General features: G+C 43.1%; 1 protein-coding gene across 2 annotated transcripts; it reads right to left on the reverse strand.

Annotated features, from left to right (window-relative positions):
• Window positions 1-1,445: 1,445 nt before the first annotated feature.
• LOC115112189 (ubiquitin-conjugating enzyme E2 Q2-like) lies at window positions 1,446-20,083 on the reverse strand. 2 transcript variants are annotated; one of them, XM_029639057.2, is made up of 13 exons: window positions 19,472-20,083; window positions 18,271-18,375; window positions 11,659-11,781; window positions 10,723-10,779; window positions 10,398-10,538; window positions 9,507-9,591; window positions 8,030-8,090; window positions 7,761-7,851; window positions 7,613-7,671; window positions 7,292-7,340; window positions 7,097-7,192; window positions 6,075-6,141; window positions 1,446-4,855 (listed from the first exon to the last, which is right to left on the reverse strand). In XM_029639057.2, exons 1-13 carry the CDS (start codon window positions 19,628-19,630, stop codon window positions 4,824-4,826), a joined length of 1,125 nt encoding a protein of 374 aa, XP_029494917.1. In that variant the 5' UTR covers window positions 19,631-20,083; the 3' UTR covers window positions 1,446-4,823. The 2 variants fall into 2 exon arrangements, with proteins under 2 accessions (XP_029494917.1, XP_029494916.1); XM_029639056.2 differs by having other exon boundaries at window positions 10,383-10,538; window positions 19,472-20,082.
• Between the last annotated feature and the right edge of the window lie 412 nt (window positions 20,084-20,495).

A 20,495-nucleotide genomic window follows, 5' to 3' on the forward strand; every position in this document is an offset into this window, starting at 1 on the left:
CATAAAAGGCACGACTGCCCACTTGGAGTGGAGAGATTCTTTGGTCTTATAAAACTAAGATTGAACTCTTTGGCCTGAATGCCAAGTGCCATGTCTGGAAGAAACCTGGCACCATCCCTGGGGTGAAGCATGGTGGTGGCAGCATCATGCTGTGGGGATGTTCTTCAGCGGCAGGGACTGGGAGACTAGTTAGGCTCGAGGGAAAGATGAATGGAGCAAAGTACAGGGAGATCCTTGGTGAAAACTTGCTCCATCCAGAGTGCTCAAGACCTCGGAAGGGGAACCTTCTCCCCAGTCTAACAGCACAACAACCCTAAGCACACAGCCACGACAACACAGGAGGGGCTTGGGACAAGTCTCTGAATGTCCTTGAATTGCGCAGCCAGAGGCCGGACTTGAACCCGATCGAACATCTCTGGAGACTGAAAATAGCTGTACTGAGAATAGCTGTACAGCGACGCTCCCCAGCCAACCTAGCATGGCTTGAGTGGATTTGCAGAGAAGGAATGGGAGAAACTCCCCAAATAGAGGTGTGCCAAGCTTATAGCATCATACCCAAGAATTGATGCTGTAGTCGCTGCCGAAGCTGCTTCAACAAAGTACTGAGTAAAGGGTCAGAATACTTACGTAAATGGGGTTTTGCAAAAATTTCAGAAAACGTATTTTTGCTTTGAAATGGGGTATTGTGTGTAGATGGGGGAGGGTGGACTATTTAATCAATTTTAGAATAAGGCTGTAACGAAACAAGATGTGGAAAAAGGGGGTCTGAATAATTTCAGAATGCGCTGTACCAATGAATCTGTAACAATGTTCCAGCACCCTCTAGTGGTAATCTGCTGCACCCAGAGAATACAAATTTAACAGTGAAACTATTTGTATGGATTTTCTGCGCCAAATATCCCTGATATGTTTTGAAGTCATCAAACCACCATCTACTGAAGTGGTATCGCCATACGAGCCATCCAAACCCAACTCAGTGTTCCAGATTGTGTGATTTACATTTGCTAATGGAAGAGCAAAGCATTGTCCTTCTTTAGAGCTAGAGACTTATTCCCCTCTGGTAGCCATTCCCCCTGGTTAGAGAACAGTCTGTCCATTTCTGGTTAGAGAACAGTCAAATGTATCACCATTCCCCTCTGGTTAGAGAACAGCCAAATGTATCACCATTCCCCTCTGGTTAGAGAACAGCCAAATGTATCACCATTCCCCTCTGGTTAGAGAACAGCCAAATGTATCACCATTCCCCTCTGGTTAGAGAACAGCCAAATGTATCACCATTCCCCTCTGGTTAGAGAACAGCCAAATGTATCACCCTTCCCCTCTGTCCTTCTGGTTAGAGCTAGAGAACAGTAAAATGCATCACTATTCCTGGTTTCAGTTTTAAGCAGAGGGTCCTATATAAGTTTTATACAGCTCTGTATCACATCTCAAATAGTACACAGGAGTATTTAATAAAATCCTTTATTCATAAACTTGATGCAAGTTTACAAATTACTGTACATGGTCAAAATTACCCTTGCAATGAAAAACAAAATAAAACCAAAGCATGCTAACAGTGCATAACTTCATAACCCGCTCAATCGCCAATCACAAAATGAAGCCAGAAAAAAAAAGGAACCAATAATTAGTTTCAGGTCTCAAACCAAAATCTCCCAACGCACTGGGCTGTTAGTCAGACAACTGGTCTGGATCTGTATAAGAGAGCTGTAATTCACTGCACACCTGACATTAGAACAGACATGGGGCCTTCCACGGAGTTAAAAGCCCATTTGACGTCTGCTCTGATGGCACAGGGATTTAAACAGTAAGAGTTTGAGTACACTGCTCTGGGGTGGACAGAATAGTATAGTAGTCCATTAGTTTTATATCTCATACTTCTAACACACGGGTGGGACGCCCATAACGGTTGGAGACAGCATTTTTGCAATTGGTATCCTTTACAACTAATCTGGTGAGAGTCTGTCCTACATGAATCTATAAAAAAATAATCTGTTCCCAGAGATGGGGTTTACAGAGACAGCATCTACCGACCTCTGCAAGCTAATATAAAATGATCCAACCTGACAAATCAAAAATGTCCAGTCCCCACACACACCCTAGTCCCTAGAGTGAAAGTAATTTCTGAGATATCTACATGCAAAACCAGGAGGTACAGGATCATGATGATGTCCTAGATTAGAAACAACGACCCAAGACAATGAGCTTAAATGGGTGAGGTAAAGCGTTGGTTCACCTTTCTGCATCACAAAACTGATCTGAGGGATTGTATGAGATATGTGGGGCCTATGTCCCTCCCACCTCATCACTCCACTACACCCTGTTACCACAGTCTTACCAGTGACTACTTTAAAAAGATAGACAAGCCAAATGGAGCGCACAAGCCAATGGTTACTGTAATTATAGGAGGGGAAAATAAATTTGGAAGTAAACAATAGTTTAAAAAAAACTTGCATCTTGCTAAGTCAAGTGTGCAGTAGCTATGTATTCCTGAGTTTGCTTCTCCAGAGAACACAGGGAGGGAGTTTCTAGCCGGGGCATGTTCACGATGAGGTCAGCCATGTGAGAAAGCTGCGGCACACTTGATACCAATACCTAACGGCTAAGACAACGATCAACGGTTATCCATGTGTAGTAGACATATTTAGTAATAAAGTCAGTCACCATATTGGGTGAATAGTAATAAACCTCTAAATGAGTCTTCAGTGCCACCATTTTTGACATAACGTGATGCATGGTGTTGTACAGGTGGGGTGGCTGACTTTACAACAAATACAAGGTAGATGGAGCTTAATTACACATTATTAGTATATTTCACATGGGTGAAAAGCAGAATATTTACTAGAAACAAGCTGGTTCCTATGCTGGTTTTTGCGACAACGTACTTCTAACAGCGTGGATAATACCCACACAAAAAAGCACCCATTAATGTGTGTAATAACATTAAATCAAATGAGTCACACAATATTCTGCATATTACTCAAATAGCTAAGACTTGGCATGCTCCAGGTTTGACAGTGCTGAGGATGGTCATGAGTTAGGGGTTCCTTTGAAAAAGTTATTTCCATTACTGACAACCAAGGTCATAAGTGAATAATCAGGTAGAAAACAAGGTACCAGAGAGGGGAGGCAAAGGATGGAAATGAGTGGGCCTGTCTTTTGTTGAAGGCATTACTACACACACACACACACAACCTTACAGTCAGACCTGAAAATATTTGATTATTGAGCATGTGGTATGAAGTGAAGTCCACTGCAACCACGAGCCATGGATGGGCGATCTGGGAGTGTGAACAAGCTAGTTAGACCATGGATGGGCGATCTGGGAGTGTGAACAAGCTAGTTAGACCATGGATGGGCGATCTGGGAGTGTGAACAAGCTAGTTAGACCATGGATGGGCGATCTGGGAGTGTGAACAAGCTAGTTAGACCATGGATGGGCGATCTGGGAGTGTGAACAAGCTAGTTAGACCATGGATTCAAATTAGACAGGGGACTGCACTGAGACGTTTTCAAATTATTGTGTGTACATATTACCTCTTAACGATTGTGTGCAGAGCCTTACTGAAAGGTTCATCAAGTTTGGGTCACCGGGGAAATTAGCCAGCATATTTGGAAAGCCCAAAAACCACCACTGTCATTGAGTAAAAGGAATGGTGTGTCACTTTTGAACATATGAAACCACTAACAAAAGTATTTCAATTTATACAGGAAAACAGAAAACAATAGTAGTCATTATGCTTACATAAAAACATGGTTTAAAGGTGTTCCTTTTAACTTCTGCAAGAGAATCCATGAAGCAAATGCTTTGTTATCCTACATCTGAAATACACCTTGAGAAATTGATGCCCCCAGTCTCCGCCCGCTCGAACCACAAAACCCACACAAATGTACGTTAAAAACAATTGAATCAATTCTCAGAAATACAACTTTACAAGTTTTACATGGAGTTAAATTCAACTACATTACAGTGATTAAATCCAACCTGCCTTTGCTAAGCCTGGTCATATTTCCAAAAGCAGCCTGAGAGATTGGGCTGGGTGGAGGCCGCCTCCACCTCTTGTGCTCAACAGGATATCCTCCATTAAGCCGTCTCAGTCCCACATTGGTCAGGAGTTTTTAGCTCTCCTCTCTCCATTCAGGGTCTTTGGCTTTTGTAGACCAGGCGTTGTTTAAGGAAGCTAGCTTTAGGAGGACATGTTATTCCAGAAGGAAGAATCATGGCAATATACAGATAAATACACAAGCACAGATATGACAGAGGCCATCCATGGGGAGTGAGGTGGTGCTCATTCCCACTACCAGCGTGTCATTGTCCATCCCAGCCTCCATTGTCACAAGGGGAATGTCACCTGTCATTCTCTGTTCCAGTCTGTGGCTGGAGAATCTCAGCCCGTCACGCGACTGACGGAGAGCTTCAAATCACTAGCAAAAGCCATGCCTCAACCTTGACCCGAAATCACAGGCAGTAAGTAAGCTCTTCTTTGCTTGCCCAGAGTAGGATTTAAGGGAGTTGCACAAGATATGGAGCTAATTCAATGCTCAGGGGATTAGGAGTGAGATTGTAACAGAGGAAGAACACAGAGGGAGCGATTGCACAAGTGAGAGAAAGATAAATAGCGAGAGGGTGGATCCCCTATTGCAAAGTGGATAAGGTGGTTGGTCAGCGAGGGGTTTTAACCATTGGTTGGTCGGTTCTCATGGTAACAGAATGGGGATCAAACGCCCAATGAAAACAACTCCAGTTAGAGAGGGAAAAGAAAATAAGGTAGGGGGGGGGTGCTCCTAAGACATGTGGTCCCAGTGGAGGCATGGCAACGGTCCTCTTAACCATCCTCCTTAGGGGGAGTGTACCAGCCTACAAGGATCAGACAAGAGACAGTACACTCAGTTATACTGGACAAAACACAATCAGTTCATCCTAGACAGTAGGATTGATCAAAGAGTTGGATGCATTTTTATCTTGACCTAAGAACAAATCACTGTAGCTGCGATATGAAACCCTATTGGAGCTTGCAATACACTACATGACCAAAAGTATGTGGACACCTGCGCGTCGAACAATGCATTCCAAAATCATGGGCATTACTATGGAGTTGGTTCCCCCTTTGATACTATAACAGCCTCCACTCTTCTGGGAAGGTGTTCTACTAGATGTTGGAACAGCTGCTGGGACTTGCTTCCATTCAGCCACAAGAGTATTATATTAGTGAGGTCAGGCAGAATCATCTAGAATGTCATTGTATGCTGTAGCGTTAAGATTTCCCTTCACTGGAACTAACGGGCCCGAACCATGAATAACACAGACAATTATTCCTCCTTCCCTAAACTTTACAGTTGACACTATGCATTCGGGCGGGTAGCTTTCTCCTGGCATCCGCCAAAACCAGATTCGTCCGTCGGACTGCCAGTTGGAAGTGCGATTCATCACTCCAGAGTCCAGTAGCGGCAAGCTTTTCACCACTCCAGCCGACGCTTGGCGATGCACATGGGGATCTTAGGCTTGTGTGCAGCTGCTCGGTCATGGAAACCCTTTTCACAAAGCTCCCGACAAACAGTTATTGTACTGACGTTGCTTCCAGAGGCAGTTTGGAACTCTGTAGTGAGTGTTGCAACCGAGGATAGACAATGTTAACACACTACGCACTTCAGCACTCCCATTCTGTGAGCTTGTGTGGCATGACAACTGAGCCGATGTTGCGCCTAGACGTTTCCACTTCACAAAAACAGCACTTACAGTTGACTGGGGCAGCTCTAGCAGGTAAGACATTTGACAAAGTGACGTGTTGGAAAGGTGGCATCCTATAACAGTGCCACGTTGAAAGCCACTGAGCTCTTCAGTAAGGCCATTCTACTGACAAGGTTAGTCTATGGAGCTTGCATGGTTGTGTGCTTGATTTTATACACCTGTCAACAACAGGTGTGGTTGAAATAGCCAAATCTACTAATTTAAAAAGGGGTGTCCACATACTTTGTATATATACTGTATTTTCCCAACCACTGATTGCTGTATGGAGGGATGTAATCTCAAGGTCAAACAGGATACAAGATGTGTAACTGGACATGGTAACACTCACCGTTCTTTTCATGGATCTGGACCAGGGATTTGTATGACTGCTGTGCTCTGGCAAGATTGTATTGGTTCTGAAACAAAAACAGTGCCTATATCAAACTTGTGGTTATGAATGCCCCAAGCAGTGTAAAGGCTCAGGACTAAGCACCATCAGGTACAAGTGAATTAGTTTGACGAAGTCTGACTGCACGGTGGATGCCTTTCAATCAGCTTCCCCCAGAGAATTTTGCCGCTCGATCTGTTATCATGCTACGTTTGCACGCACCGCGGGTGACCATTAATCGCACCATAATAAATAGCGTGTTGAACCGTGTGGGGATCTGAGGAGCCGGGAGCTGGGTCTATTTTCTCCAGTGTGGGTGTAATAAAATTCAGCTTCAGAGTGGAACTGGCTCTTATAAAAAAAGTCAGTCCTATCAACCCAGTAACAGAAAGATTGGTATTCTTATGTTTTTGATTAATAGGTACATTTCTGGCATTTTATTAACCATACCTACCCAACTTTAGTAACCTCAGGACAGATATGATAAACACTTTCATTAGACAAGATTTGAAATCAACATAGCGGAGTATCAGGTCTATGGTGTACAAGGTTAGATCCTAACTTTTAAAGAACAGATTCTCATACAGCAGGGCCCAAGATTCCTTGAAACTGCAGCTTGTCTATAAATATCCCTGTCATTTGGTCTGCTCCGAATTCTACTGGGATCCCAGAGCCAGATTAGTGTGACTGTGCTGAGAGAAGAGGGAGAGAAATTACAGCATGAAGTGGACTGATGTGAAGCGTCAGCATTAAGAGATGAGCAGCACCACACTGTCCCAGCGGCGCTAAGTAACAACGTCCTGTTTAAATGAAGTGCTGGGGGCTTACAGATACCTCATTTCCATAGAGCAGCATGGACCAGGTAGCTAGCCACACACACAGCTCACACCTTTATCCATGTCAGAACACAGTGTCAATACACCCTGTAGAATGCATCATGTTAACACATTTCAAAGCTCTCTGCCCCCTTAAACAATGCTTACCTTATTGGCTCCAAACTGCACTCTGGCTTTTCCCTTGACTAAAGTGGCGTTGATCTGCATGATTACAGACTCTATGGAATAGGCACTGCTCCAGCCCTGAAATCAAGTGGCGATACATCAATGCACTAGCATTTACCTCCACTGTAAAATAACAGTGGACAAGTTTTGAACTGACATTGTGGCATAAAAACATACCTGTTTTGTGAGAAGCTCCATGCACAGGGCACCCCCTCCAAGAACATAACTTAAAGACAGCAGGTGAAAGAAAAATATTAGAATATGTAGATATAAAAAGGTGATCAAAACACCAAAATAAATCTCTTATCCACAAGCACAGATCTCCTTTTAGCTAAACTGCCACTTCTGACATTCAGATTTTCACTGGCTGCTGACAATGTATAGACCAGAAGAGACCGCCCTTCCGTCATGGTTAAGTGAGGGGAGCGACTCCGTCACAGTGGAAACACAGCAGAAAAAACAAAACCATTCCCCTCATACGCAGTGAACTGAACTCACCCTCCAGACAGCACAGGAGAAGCCACCCGTACAAATGGTGGATCAAAGGGGAAATTATCCTACAGGTAGAAAACAAAATAGCATTAAAAAGAGAACAGCCAACACTACCAAACTGGCTTTGCTTTCTAGTATCAGCATTGGTACTTACTTTATATGAGAAGTTTAGCAGAATGTAATCCATTCCCTCCTTTTCCTTTAAAACCTGCAGGTCACTGTGTAGGGGACTGTCTGGATCTACGCTGTTGAGCAAATAGAACACATCATTATACAGCTGCCACATGCTAGAATTATACAGTACTCCTATGGTAAATAGGCCTAGTGCCGAAAGGCATCATCCACCCTCATCCTGAGATCCAGCCTTCCTGTTAACTTCCTCCAGTCTTAACCACAGTATAACCGCCTTCTTTAGTTACTTACGTTCTCAGCTTGACGTGCCATTCATACAGGCTGTCATTGACCAGCTCCACTGAATAGATACCTGGAAGAGAATGCAGAGTCTGGTAAGTGACATTCATACAGGCTGTCATTGACCAGCTCCACTGAATAGATACCTGGAAGAGAATGCAGAGTCTGGTAAGTGACATTCATACAGGCTGTCATTGACCAGCTCCACTGAAGATACCTGGAAGAGAATGCAGAGTCTGGTAAGTGACATTCATACAAGCTGTCATTGACCAGCTCCACTGAATAGATACCTGGAAGAGAATGCAGAGTCTGGTAAGTGACATTCATACAGGCTGTCATTGACCAGCTCCACTGAAGATACCTGGAAGAGAATGCAGAGTCTGGTAAGTGACATTCATACAAGCTGTCATTGACCAGCTCCACTGAATAGATACCTGGAAGAGAATGCATAGTCTGGTAAGTGACATTCACACAAGCTGTCATTGACCAGCTCCACTGAATAGATACCTGGAAGAGAATGCAGAGTCTGTTAAGTGACATTCATACAGACTGTCATCGACCAGCTCCACTGAATAGATACCTGGAAGAGAATGCAGAGTCTGGTAGGTGACATTCATACAAGCTGTCATTGACCAGCTCCACTGAATAGATACCTGGAAGAGAATGCATAGTCTGGTAAGTGACATTCACACAAGCTGTCATTGACCAGCTCCACTGAATAGATACCTGGAAGAGAATGCAGAGTCTGGTAAGTGACATTCATACAGGCTGTCATTGACCAGCTCCACTGAATAGATACCTGGAAGAGAATGCAGAGTCTGGTAAGTGACATTCATACAGGCTGTCATTGACCAGCTCCACTGAAGATACCTGGAAGAGAATGCAGAGTCTGGTAAGTGACATTCATACAGGCTGTCATTGACCAGCTCCACTGAATAGATACCTGGAAGAGAATGCATAGTCTGGTAAGTGACATTCACACAAGCTGTCATTGACCAGCTCCACTGAATAGATACCTGGAAGAGAATGCAGAGTCTGTTAAGTGACATTCATACAGACTGTCATTGACCAGCTCCACTGAATAGATACCTGGAAGAGAATGCATAGTCTGGTAAGTGACATTCATACAAGCTGTCATTGACCAGCTCCACTGAATAGATACCTGGAAGAGAATGCATAGTCTGGTAAGTGACATTCATACAGGCTGTCATTGACCAGCTCCACTGAATAGATACCTGGAAGAGAATGCAGAGTCTGGTAAGTGACATTCATACAGGCTGTCATTGACCAGCTCCACTGAAGATACCTGGAAGAGAATGCAGAGTCTGGTAAGTGACATTCATACAGGCTGTCATTGACCAGCTCCACTGAATAGATACCTGGAAGAGAATGCAGAGTCTGGTAAGTGACATTCGGAATCAAACTGTCATTTTTTTTTATTGCAACATATCTGAAGAGCTTTCTAGCACTGCCGCAGTGAAGTACGTACCCATCTTGTAACTCTGGGACCGGTATATTTCCCGGAGCTCCTTCATGAGGCGGTCTGAGGCCTGCACTGAACCAGACACCGCACCCTGCAACACACACAGGGTAATACACCGATACCCAAACATACAGCACATTCAACGATTGGGGATAATAATGCACATAGAAACTGACGGCAACGATTAAATCAAATGTTTACAGGCCCAGCTCAAATATGCTAATAGCGCTCTGCATTTAGATAAAAAGTCTACAAACTCCTAGAAATGAACAGTTATTGATCAGCATGGAGACAAAATGCTTCAGAACTAACTGGCAGTATACAGTTTGCTACAGTATATGGGGAGAACTTCACAGGTTCCATAGCAAGGCTCTCATCTGCAATAATGATAGATTTGAAGAGCTGATTGAATGCAGTAGGGATGGTGGAGGATGAGAGAAGAGTATCTAATTTATAAGTCTCTCAGAGCTGCTCACAGACCTTAGGGGAAACAGCTGTATTCTAAATCAACAATTAAGAGAGCCATGGGTAAATGTTAGATAACATGATAACTATCAGAATGACTAATTACTGTCATTTAGTCTACACAATCCATGTCGATCATGTCCTAGTTTACAAATACAGTCCTAAACAGCATAATATTGGTGTACTGCATTGGTAAGAAATTCTCTCAGAGTAAAACACTGAACGAAAACAAAACGGAAAATACATTCCATTCAGAACCACCTGAAAAACTGGTTAGATGCATGCACATTGGCTACATCATAAAGGGTCACTCTAGACGTCCCAGTGAAACAGTGCTGGGTCCAGTAAACTGTTCTAGGTCTAACAAAAGATATATTCCCCATGCATCCCCCAAAAGCGAATAAAATGTCACCTTACCGAATGAGCACTTACGTTCAAGTGGTCCTGCCTCTGGTTCTTGCGGATCTTCTCCAGGATGGCCAGGTTCTCCTTCTCGATGCCGTCATCCTCAGACTTCTTCCCATCCACTGGCTCCTCCTCTTTCATCTCATAGTGGTCCAGGTCTTCAATGTCCTGCTGGCACAACACACAACGACAAGATAAGAGCATTAGAAGACAAGTTTAACTTAAAGTTAACACTTCAAATATGTGTGATTGGTATTGAGCCGAGCTTGACATCCAGCATGGCTCAGCTCAAATCAGCATGGTAATGTGCAGCGCGATATGTAATGACATTTATTTGAAAAGGGATAAGGACCTCTCCCATTTCCTCTTCTTCCTCCTCTTCGGACGTGACCTCGTCTGTGACCCCATGCTAAAGAAACGCAACAGAGAGAAAGAGTTCAGACAGTTCAATCTCATTCCTAACATGGCATACTCAGTGACGCCAATTTCTTTAGCAAGTTAGATGTAGGCCTATAGTCTAACAAAAAAACGGTAGAGATATTTGTAGGAATGTTCCGAAATGTGCAAAACCAGTAAGCGAGTTTCTGCGTAGTCAGAAACAACATTCCTCTACTGTACAGGTAGCTACTATTTAACATTCAACCTCTGCTTCAGTCATTCTAATGACCAAGTAGACTATTTTTTACATTTATTTTACCTTTATTTAACTAGGCAAGTCAGTTAAGAACAAATTCTTATTTTCAATTACGGCTAAGAACAGTGGGTTAACTGCCTTGTTCAGGGGCAGAACAGATTTTTTTTTTTACCTTGTCAGCTTGGGGATTCGATCTTGCAACCTTCGGGTTACTAGTCCAACGCTCTAACCACTAAGCTACCTGCCACAACCGTAGCCTTCGGTTGTCTGTTCATTGGTTACGAGGCAAATTATGCTAGCACCACACACTGTCCCCTCCCACAGGAATAGTCTATTGATTCCATCCCCGGGACTCTGTACTAATCATTAATGTCTGTGCTGATGGACGGTTTCAGGACTGTATTAGGTTCTTCATGCAGGTTTTTAAACCCTTTCATTAGCTAAGTGTCTTCAATCTCCTTGGTAGCTTCCGACAATAAAATTAAACAAAGGGATTAGGCACATGACTCACTTCAGGTATGTGAAAGGAGATGGTTTTCATGAAAAAGCCTTTATGGTTATTTTTTACTTCAATGCCATCCAACGGAAAAATATACAGGCCTAGTAGTACTTGAAAACCAGAAAACATTTTGAGTGGACATTAGGCGTCCTTACCTTTCGGTCTTGTCCTACAGGGCCGGCAGGGAGGGGCTGGTCCAGCATCTCTACATCTGGGTGCTGGGGCAGGTTGTACAGCCGACAGAGGTCACAGATGAGCCGCTTTAGCTGCTGCAGGAGCTGGGGGACCGAGGGACAGTACCAGCAGGCACAGTTTGAGTTGGGGAGCACAGGCAGCAGCACTAGATAACACAGCACAGACATGTCAGAGATACATTGCCGTGAAAAAGGATTTGTCCCCTTTCTGATTTTTTACAATGAATGCTAATCAGATCTTCAACAAAAACCGAATATTAGATAAAGGGAACCTGAGTGAACAAATAAAACAAATGAGATACTTATTGAATTTATATAATAAACAAAGTTATGCAACACCCAATGCCCGTGTTAAAAAGTAACTTCCCCCTTATACTCAATAACTGGTTGTGCCACCTGTAGCTGCAATGACTGCAACCAAACACTTCCTGTAGTCGTTGTTGATCAGTCTCTCACGTTGCTGTGGAGGAATTTTCACCCACTCTATCTAAAACTGATTTAACTCAGCGACATGTGGGTGTGAGCATGAACTGCTCGTTTCAGGTCCCGCCATAACATCTCAATCGGGTTCAGATCTAGACTTTGACATTTCAAAGCTTCAAATAAGTTTTTTTTTCATCCATTCTGATGTAGACTTGATTGCGTTTTGCTGTATAAACCAGCTGCACTTCAGCTTATGCTCAGACGATACAGACCAAAATTCATGGTTCCTTCAATGATTGCAAGTCATGCAGGTCCTGAGGGAGCAAAGTATCCCCAAACCAACACACTACCACCACACTTGATCATTGTTATGAGGTTCTTATTGTGGAATGCAGTGTTCGGTTTTCACCAGAAAACTGGAAATCTACATCAGAATGGCTGAAAAGCAACAAACCTGTACATTTTGGAATGGCCTAGTCAAAGTGCAGACTTAAACCCACAAAGGTAGCTGAGTTAAAGCAGTTCTATATAAAAGCGTGGGGCAAAGTTTGATGCGAGAGACTGATCAAATGCTTCCTGTAGTTGTTGGTTGCAGTCATTGCAGGAGGAACAACCAGGTACTCTGTAAGAGGAAAAATAAATGTATCCATACAGGGCATTGGATGTGGAATAAATATATTAAATAATTATAAAATGGTTATTATTTGAACACAACTTCCCTTGATCTTATATTAGGTTTTGATTGAAGAGCTGATAACCTTAAGTCGCTCTGGATAAGAGCGTCTGCTAAATGACTTAAATGTAAATGTAAGAAAATATGCAAACAGAAAATCAGAAAGGGGCCAAATACTTATTCACTGCATCGTACCTTCACCACGGCACACCTTCAGAGACCACGTGAAAGGTAAGATTGTGTCAGGGAATGTCAGACACCTTAGCAACAGTAACTTAGTGCAGAAATGTGTACCTCTGCAAGCTTCTCAGTATTGCTATAGAAGAAATGTATTCTACTGAATGTAGGCCTGGTCCATACATAGTGAAAATGTTGTATAATGCATGGTGCAACAGAGAAAATCTAAACACCACAGATATCTTTGATAAAAGTACAATAAAATGCAGATCTGGTTGGCTACAAACAGAGCATGCAGTGTGATTAAGTAGGCTATTTCAAAGAATGTAGCTACATAAGCCGATCTAGCCTACAGAGAACTCAGCGTTTCCCCTAGGATTTCTTTCAGCAGTGGAAAGGGGGGGGGGGGGGCTTGCTCTTTGCTGGTGGAGTCTGGGGGCATGCCTCCCAGAGATATTTTTCGGGTAGAACGACTGAGAAGGGCTTCGAAAGGGCGCAGCGATCTAAGGCACTGCATCTCAGTGCTAGAGACGTCACTACAGACCCAGGTTCGATCCCGGGCTGTATCACAACCGGCCGTGATCGGGAGTCTCATAGTGAGGTGCACAAATGGCCCCGCGTCGTCCGGGTTAGGGGAGGGTTTATACATAATTGTAAAATAAGAATTGGTTCTTAACTGACTTGCCTACTTAAAAGGTTAAATAAAATCAATAAAAGTGGTCCCTTGTGATGACTTTTCAAAAATACATTCTACTCCAAAATGAATGAAAATGTTGACACCATTTGATATAGAAGGGATCGCGCCACTGCATTGTAGGGAGAGGAGCAGGCAGTGGCTGTGTGCTCATGGCTCTCACTTGCGCCACTGCTCACTATTTGCAATAAATATACCTTGTAATGCTGATCTTAAAGAGGCTCTCCAGGACTTTTGAATACACAAAGTAGAGCTCACAAGCAACAAATGGTTCCCGAAAAGGTGCGTACCGTGTCACATATGTGCATATAAGTGCACTAGGTGTGTGACAAATGGACAATTTTCCTTAACGTTTAAAACCTGCAATTATTTATTTCGTATTGGTTACCAGAAAGTCATAAAATTCCACAATTTACAATGCATAATAACAACCCTATTACATATGCATGACTCCTAGGGCCAGGCAATGAAGTTATCTACCGCAACCCTTTACAGACTTAGAACACAGCTACGGTAACATAGCAATGGTTGACAATTGGTAACTTCACAGAAAATTTGCAAAATGTGACAGTGAAATTCTGCTCCGGCATAACATTTTCTGCATTTTTTCCCTAACAACAAACATCGCTGATTGATGTGCTGCTGTGTTTTTACATGTTTTTTTATAGTATGGTTGATAGATGTGTTTAATTTCTACTAAAGGTCTAGGTAAGTCACGGTATTTAACAAACTTTAAAGTACTTTTTAGGAGAGATTGGCACCACGCAGGCAGCAGCCAAGATTGTTTAATTGATAGTTCTGGTTGCCTAGTAATGGATGTTAATCCAACTTCAGAAGCCTTATTCCTTTACAGATAAGTAAAATGCCCATTCATATCTCCAGAGAAGGTTTTGTGTCGTGTGTGTGTAGCCTACCCTAATAGATAGCTGTAGCTCTTTCAAGGGACCACATTCCATTATGTCTGAAAAGGGCCATCGATTAAGGATAGCCTATCGTAATTTTAAAAACTAAGATTAGGCTACCCCGTGCTCGCAAGAAGAGGGCACGACAAAACCTATCCCCCCCCCCCAGGAGACTGAAAATATTTGGCATGGGTCATCAGAACCTCAAAAGATTCTACAGCTGCAACATCGAGAGCATCCTGACTGGTTGCATCACTGCCTGGTATGACAACTGTTCTCTCTGCTACTGCACAGCAAGCGGTACCAGAGCGCCAAGTCTTGTTCCAAGAAGCTTCTACCCATAAGCCATGAGACTCCTGAACACGTAATCAAATGGCTACCCAGACTATTTGCATTGCACCCCTCTTACTCTGTTATTATCTAAGCATAGTCACTTTAAAAACTCTACCTACATGTACATATTACATCAACTAAACGGTGCCCTCGCACATTGTACCAGTACCCCCCTGTACATAGTCCCGCTATTGTTATTTTACTGCTGCTCTTCAATTACTTGTTACTTTTATTTCTTATTCTTATCTGTTTTTTAAAAACTCCATTGTTGGTTAGGGGCTCGTAAGTAAGCATCTCACTGTAAGGTCGACACCTGTTGTATTCGGCGCATGTGGCTAATAAAATTTGATTTTGAAGACTGGCCCAAAGATACTACCTCCACCACCGCGACACAAAATGTAGGCTAATTGAGCGAAAGACAGTAATTCTTGTCATAAATGATGCATGTATGAACTGAACTTTGACACATCCAGCCCGAAGTGAGAGGTATAAAAAAAATACTTTGGCTAGTCATCAGAGCAGGTCTTTAAAGGGATAGGGCTTAATTGCCAAATCTTGCACTTATTCTACTTACCCAGGGTCAGATGAACTCATGTGCAGTTTGAAGGAAATTTAAGGTAGTGTCGCAAACCACTGCTAACTAGCATTTGCACTAACACAGGTCAGCTTCCTTCAAACTGCATGTAGAGATACAAAAAAAAAAATGGTATCCACGAATTCATCAGACTCTGGGTAAGTAGAAAAAGGGCTTAATTGCCAAGTAAGTCTCCACTGCAAAATAAATATAGGGGAAACCCTGGAGAACGCTTGGCACAAAAATGGTGATCTCAAAAGTCATCTTATTTTGCTAGCAGACTGGAATACCTTCTAGGATTCATAAAAAGGCATTGAGGAGTATACCACCTCAGTCATTGGCTTCATCAATAAGTGCATCGACGATATCGCCCCAACAGTGACCGTACGTACATATCCCAACCAGAAGCCATGGATAACAGGAAACATCCGCATTGAGCTAAAGGCGAGAGCTGCTGCTTTCAAGAAGCGGGACACTAATCCGGACACTTGTAAGAAATCCTGATATGCCCTCAGACGAACCATCAAACAAGCAAAGTGTCAATACAGGATTAAGAATGAATCCTACTACACTCGTAGGATGTGACAGGGCTTGAAAACTATTACGGACTACAAATACAGCCGCGAGCTGTCCAGTGATGCGAGTCTACCAGACGAGCTAAATGCCTTTAATGCTAGCTTTGAGTCAAGCAACACTGAAGCTTGCATGAGAGCACCAGCTGTTCTGGATGACTGAGATAACTCTCAGTAGCCGATGTGAGCAAGACCTTCAAACAGGTCAACGTTCACAAAGCCGCGGGGCCAGACAGATTAAGAGGACGTGTACTCAAAGCATGTGCAGACCAACTGGCACATGTCTTCACTGACATTTTCAAACTCTCCCTGAGAGAGTCTGTAATACCTACATGTTTCAAGCAGACCACCATAGTCCCTGTGCTTAAGAAGGTAACCTGCCTAAATGATTACTGCCCCTTAGCACTCACGTCGATAGCCATGAAATGCTTTGACAGGCTGGTCATGGCTCACTTCAACAGCATTCTCCCAGATACCATAGGTTAAACTCCAATTCGCATACTATCCCAACAGACCCATAGATGACACAATCTCAATAGCACTCCATACTACTTTCACACCTGAACAAAAGGCAAATCTATGTGAGAATGCTGTTCATTGACTACAGCTCAGCATTCAACACAAAGCTCATCACTAAGCTAAGGACCCGGGGACTAAACACCTCCCTCTGCAACTGGATCCTGGACTTCCTGACGGGCCGCCCCCAGGTGGTAAGGGTAGGCAACAACATGTCTACTACACTGATCCTCAACACTGGGGCCCCTCAGGTGTGTGTGCTCAGTCCCCTCCTGTACTCCCTGTTCACCCATGCCTGCGTGGCCAAACACAACTCCAACACCATCATTAAGTTTGCTGACGACAACAGTGGTAGGCCTGATCACCAACAACGATGAAACAGCCTATGGAGGTCAGAGACCTGGCAGTGTGGTGCCTGGACAACAACCTTTCCCGCAATGCGAGCAAGACAAAGAAGCTGATTGTGGACTAAAGGAAAAGGAATGCCGAACAGGCCCCCCATTAACAACGACGGGGCTGTAGTGACTCGGGTCGAGAGTCAAGTTCCTTGGGGTCCACATCACCAACAAACAATCATGGTCGAAACACACCACACTGTGGCAGTGCGTCTGTCAAGAAAACCCATCCCTCCGGTTCCACAGAGAGGCACTCTCGACACTCATACCAAACATGACAGAGGGCTGTCCTATGATGTTTGAGTGACATGAGGGTGACTTCAAAACACTTAAAAACCTCAGCTGCCTAACAGCTGAAACTAAGACAAGAGGAAACAGGCAGAGAACCTGTCCTGCAGCAAAGTACCTCCCTGAATTGGTCTGACATTCATCTCCCTTTAACCTCCAAGACAGGTTGGAACAGCAGTATAAAATTACCCAGCTGTCACTCAACTTTCCTATCAGAACTGCTTTACCCAACAACACCAATACAGGTATGGTTAATTAGTCATTAGAAGAGATGTGATAGGCCGAAAAACAACATGTTTCTCCTGCTCCGTATAACACTTAGTTGAAGTTTATTTGATTACTATTAATGTATTATAATACGGTTGTTTTAGTTTGGATACGAGCATATGCTAAACGAGAAAATTGTAAACAAATACTTCAAATATATTGTCATAATCAGGTTTCATTATCTGAACACTGGGAAGTCTTCTTCCAAAGCATTCACATACTATATCAAAGGCTGGGACTGAAATAGTAGTCAAATAATGATTTAGCACCACAATCTGCCTTCGTTTGATGGCTTGGCTCAGCAGGCCGGCGTTGTGACATCATGCACATAGAATGCTCCTGCTGAGCTACAGCCTTGCCCATTAAAAGGGACAGCTAGTTTAGGTAAACTGCTGTTTTTGCATGAGGACGAAAAGGACAGTCGTTCAATCTTCTCTGTGAAACTTTTGGGATAATGGGAGAATTCAGAGTACAACGCATTTCTCATCCCTGAATTGAAATATGTTTTCCAAGCCATATCTCGTGACGGCTCTGCAGAGTCTTAATCTACACAGGAATGCTGTCTGACCCTAGTGCATCTGTAAGCAACAGGGTCGGATCTGCTGGCTCTGCTATAAGTCTAGGCTCAACCAAGTGCTTGTGATGAAATAGCACAGAATAGATAGACGTTACTAAACATGAAATAAGATGCAAAATGTTCAGAAGAATACACTCCACCATCAACTGTTAGTTATACTAGTTGCAGGGCTGAGATATTACCAGGGTGCTGCCCTTTCTGACATCTTCCAGGCGCTCCAACACTTGTGTCAGGCTCGGGTCATCAGAGTCCACAAACCAGATTGGAGGTGTGGAGGGGTACGATTCCTGTGACACATGGGTTTCAATGAGGAGAGAAACAAAACAAAAATAAATCTGCATTATAATGCTGAGAAATGTGATAATTGTTTGGAACAATAACATTGAAATTAAACAGGAGTGTGACATTGGTATGTGTCTGAATCATAAATCTAGGAAATCTCAAGTCATTTTATAGAGACAAAAGAAATATCTGATTACTACTTAACATTACCGGAAGCTAAATTAATGTGATGGTGGCCATTTCACATTCCTTATAGAATGTTAACTAGCCAAGTAACGTTAAGAGCACCGAATTCAATCAGTATGCTGGTCAAACGAATGTAGCAAATTGGAAAATACAAACCAACAGCATACAGCTAGCTAAAAGCTGAGCTGGCAGAACACGGTCTTTTGACAAGGCCAGAAGCTGTTTGACAAGTGATGCTTTTGAATCATGCTAGCTAGCAATTATTTACTGACGTCATGAGTATAGCTAACTTCGTGTTATCAGTGACAACTGACGGGCTAAACGTTATTGCGTTGATCATGAAGCATGCTATTACAACAACCACTACGTTAGCTAGCGAACTTGTTAGACGATCAACTAACGTTAGAAAATGCGGAAGTGTAGATAGCTAACGTTAACAATGTTCATCAGTGACGCAGGAAGCGTGCCTAGCCTAGGCCCTAGCATAATGTCATGCCAGTTTCAGGATAACTCTTTGGCTAAAATCAACAGACTTGCCCGTCTCTCATTATTTTAGCTATCTAACGTTAAGTACGTAACCTACAATAGTAATATGCAAATATTTACTCATACTAAGTTACTATATTAGAAACAAGTCAGCTACCGTTAGCTAGCTTGCTAACATGCAAATATTGGGACTCCTAACGTTAGAAGTATAAACAAAAGTCACAAACAAAAACTTTGCATAGCCAAATGATAGCTGGCTAACGTTAGTAGGAGAATTTGCTGAGTGTTTCTTTAACCACCTGTCCGTTCGCCTGTCCCGCGCCGCCAGGCTAAAACACTGCGTGTTCTGAGCTAACCTACTGTAACTAGTTACCGCGTTAGCTAGCTAAGGGTACTAAGCCAGCCATGTCGCCTCGTTTCCCTACTTACCGTAATGTTGCAATGTATAATCAACAGTTTTTCTCCAGTCACATTAAACTGACAGTTTAGCTCATCCGGCTTCCAGTCAATAATTCTGAATCGTTCGTGGTTTGGATCAAAAATGGACTCTAGAAACTTCAGTTCGGCCTTCAGCCCCGAAACCGACATCTTCCACGCATCTCCGGCTGGGCCGCTGGGGAGGAGTGAAGTCGGGACTAAAACTGCAGCCACACAGTCGAGTCCCAAATCAAGCCTTTTAAAACAACGTAATGTGAATGTCAAACCGACTTCAAGACAGGTTAGCAAGCTAGCTAACAAGCCACCAATGGAAACAAGCAATAACAACGCCTTGATTTACTCGTCCGTTGTCTTTCAGTCTAGCTAGTATTGTTGTTGATGTTAGCCTTCTGATAGTACAATTTTAAGACCATACAACGTGGCCTGGTTGAGTATTTACAGTTCTTTCAATTAGTTGCTTATTTGTTTCGCTGGTCAACAAACTGATCATGATGATGCCCGCAAAACTGTAACCCAACGCAAGCACAGTGTGTCGTTGATCCCCGGCGCTCAACTGTGATTTCTTCTGGGGTTTAAAGATGGCGTTTTCCCGAGCCTGCAGAATCCCAGCATCCAGTGCGTGCTCAGTTGAGGGGCGGAGGTTAAGAACACCAAAATATAGAAATAAATAAATCACCTAGACAACTTTGAAATATTTTGTCACAGCAGTCTTTCTGTGTGGTGACAGTAAACAGTCCGTACCTGGAGCATATTGTCACTAGAATTTTAAACGTGTAGCTGGCCAAAGGTAGTCCTTATCCAGGTGGAAGTTTAGGCCAATAAAATATATTTATAATGTAATTGATGACAAGGCAAACCCATAGAAAACTAATTGGATTGGCTTGCTGATGAGAGAGCTGTCTGACTTTTTAGGGGGTCTTTAATTCACCTTTAGACCACATTTGTTTTTGAAGACTGACTTGTTGAGAAAACACTGTTTGTCCTACATACAGCTGATGTTATGTTATTGTAGCTA

Source organism: Oncorhynchus nerka, linkage group LG27 (assembly GCF_034236695.1).
Source record: "Oncorhynchus nerka isolate Pitt River linkage group LG27, Oner_Uvic_2.0, whole genome shotgun sequence".
Taxonomy (NCBI): domain Eukaryota; kingdom Metazoa; phylum Chordata; class Actinopteri; order Salmoniformes; family Salmonidae; genus Oncorhynchus; species Oncorhynchus nerka.

What these genes read in the sequence shown, in the direction of transcription:
- LOC115112189 (XM_029639056.2), bottom strand. Translation starts at nt 19,630, where the DNA reads ATGTCGGTTTCGGGGCTGAAGGCCGAACTGAAGTTTCTAGAGTCCATT. An exon ending in TGAACGTAAGTGCTCATTCG is followed by an intron (nt 9,592 to 10,382) that starts GTAAGGTGACAT and finishes TGTGTGTTGCAG; the next exon opens with GGTGCGGTGTCTGGTTCAGT. An exon ending in GTCCCAGAGTTACAAGATGG is followed by an intron (nt 8,091 to 9,506) that starts GTACGTACTTCA and finishes ATTCTCTTCCAG; the next exon opens with GTATCTATTCAGTGGAGCTG.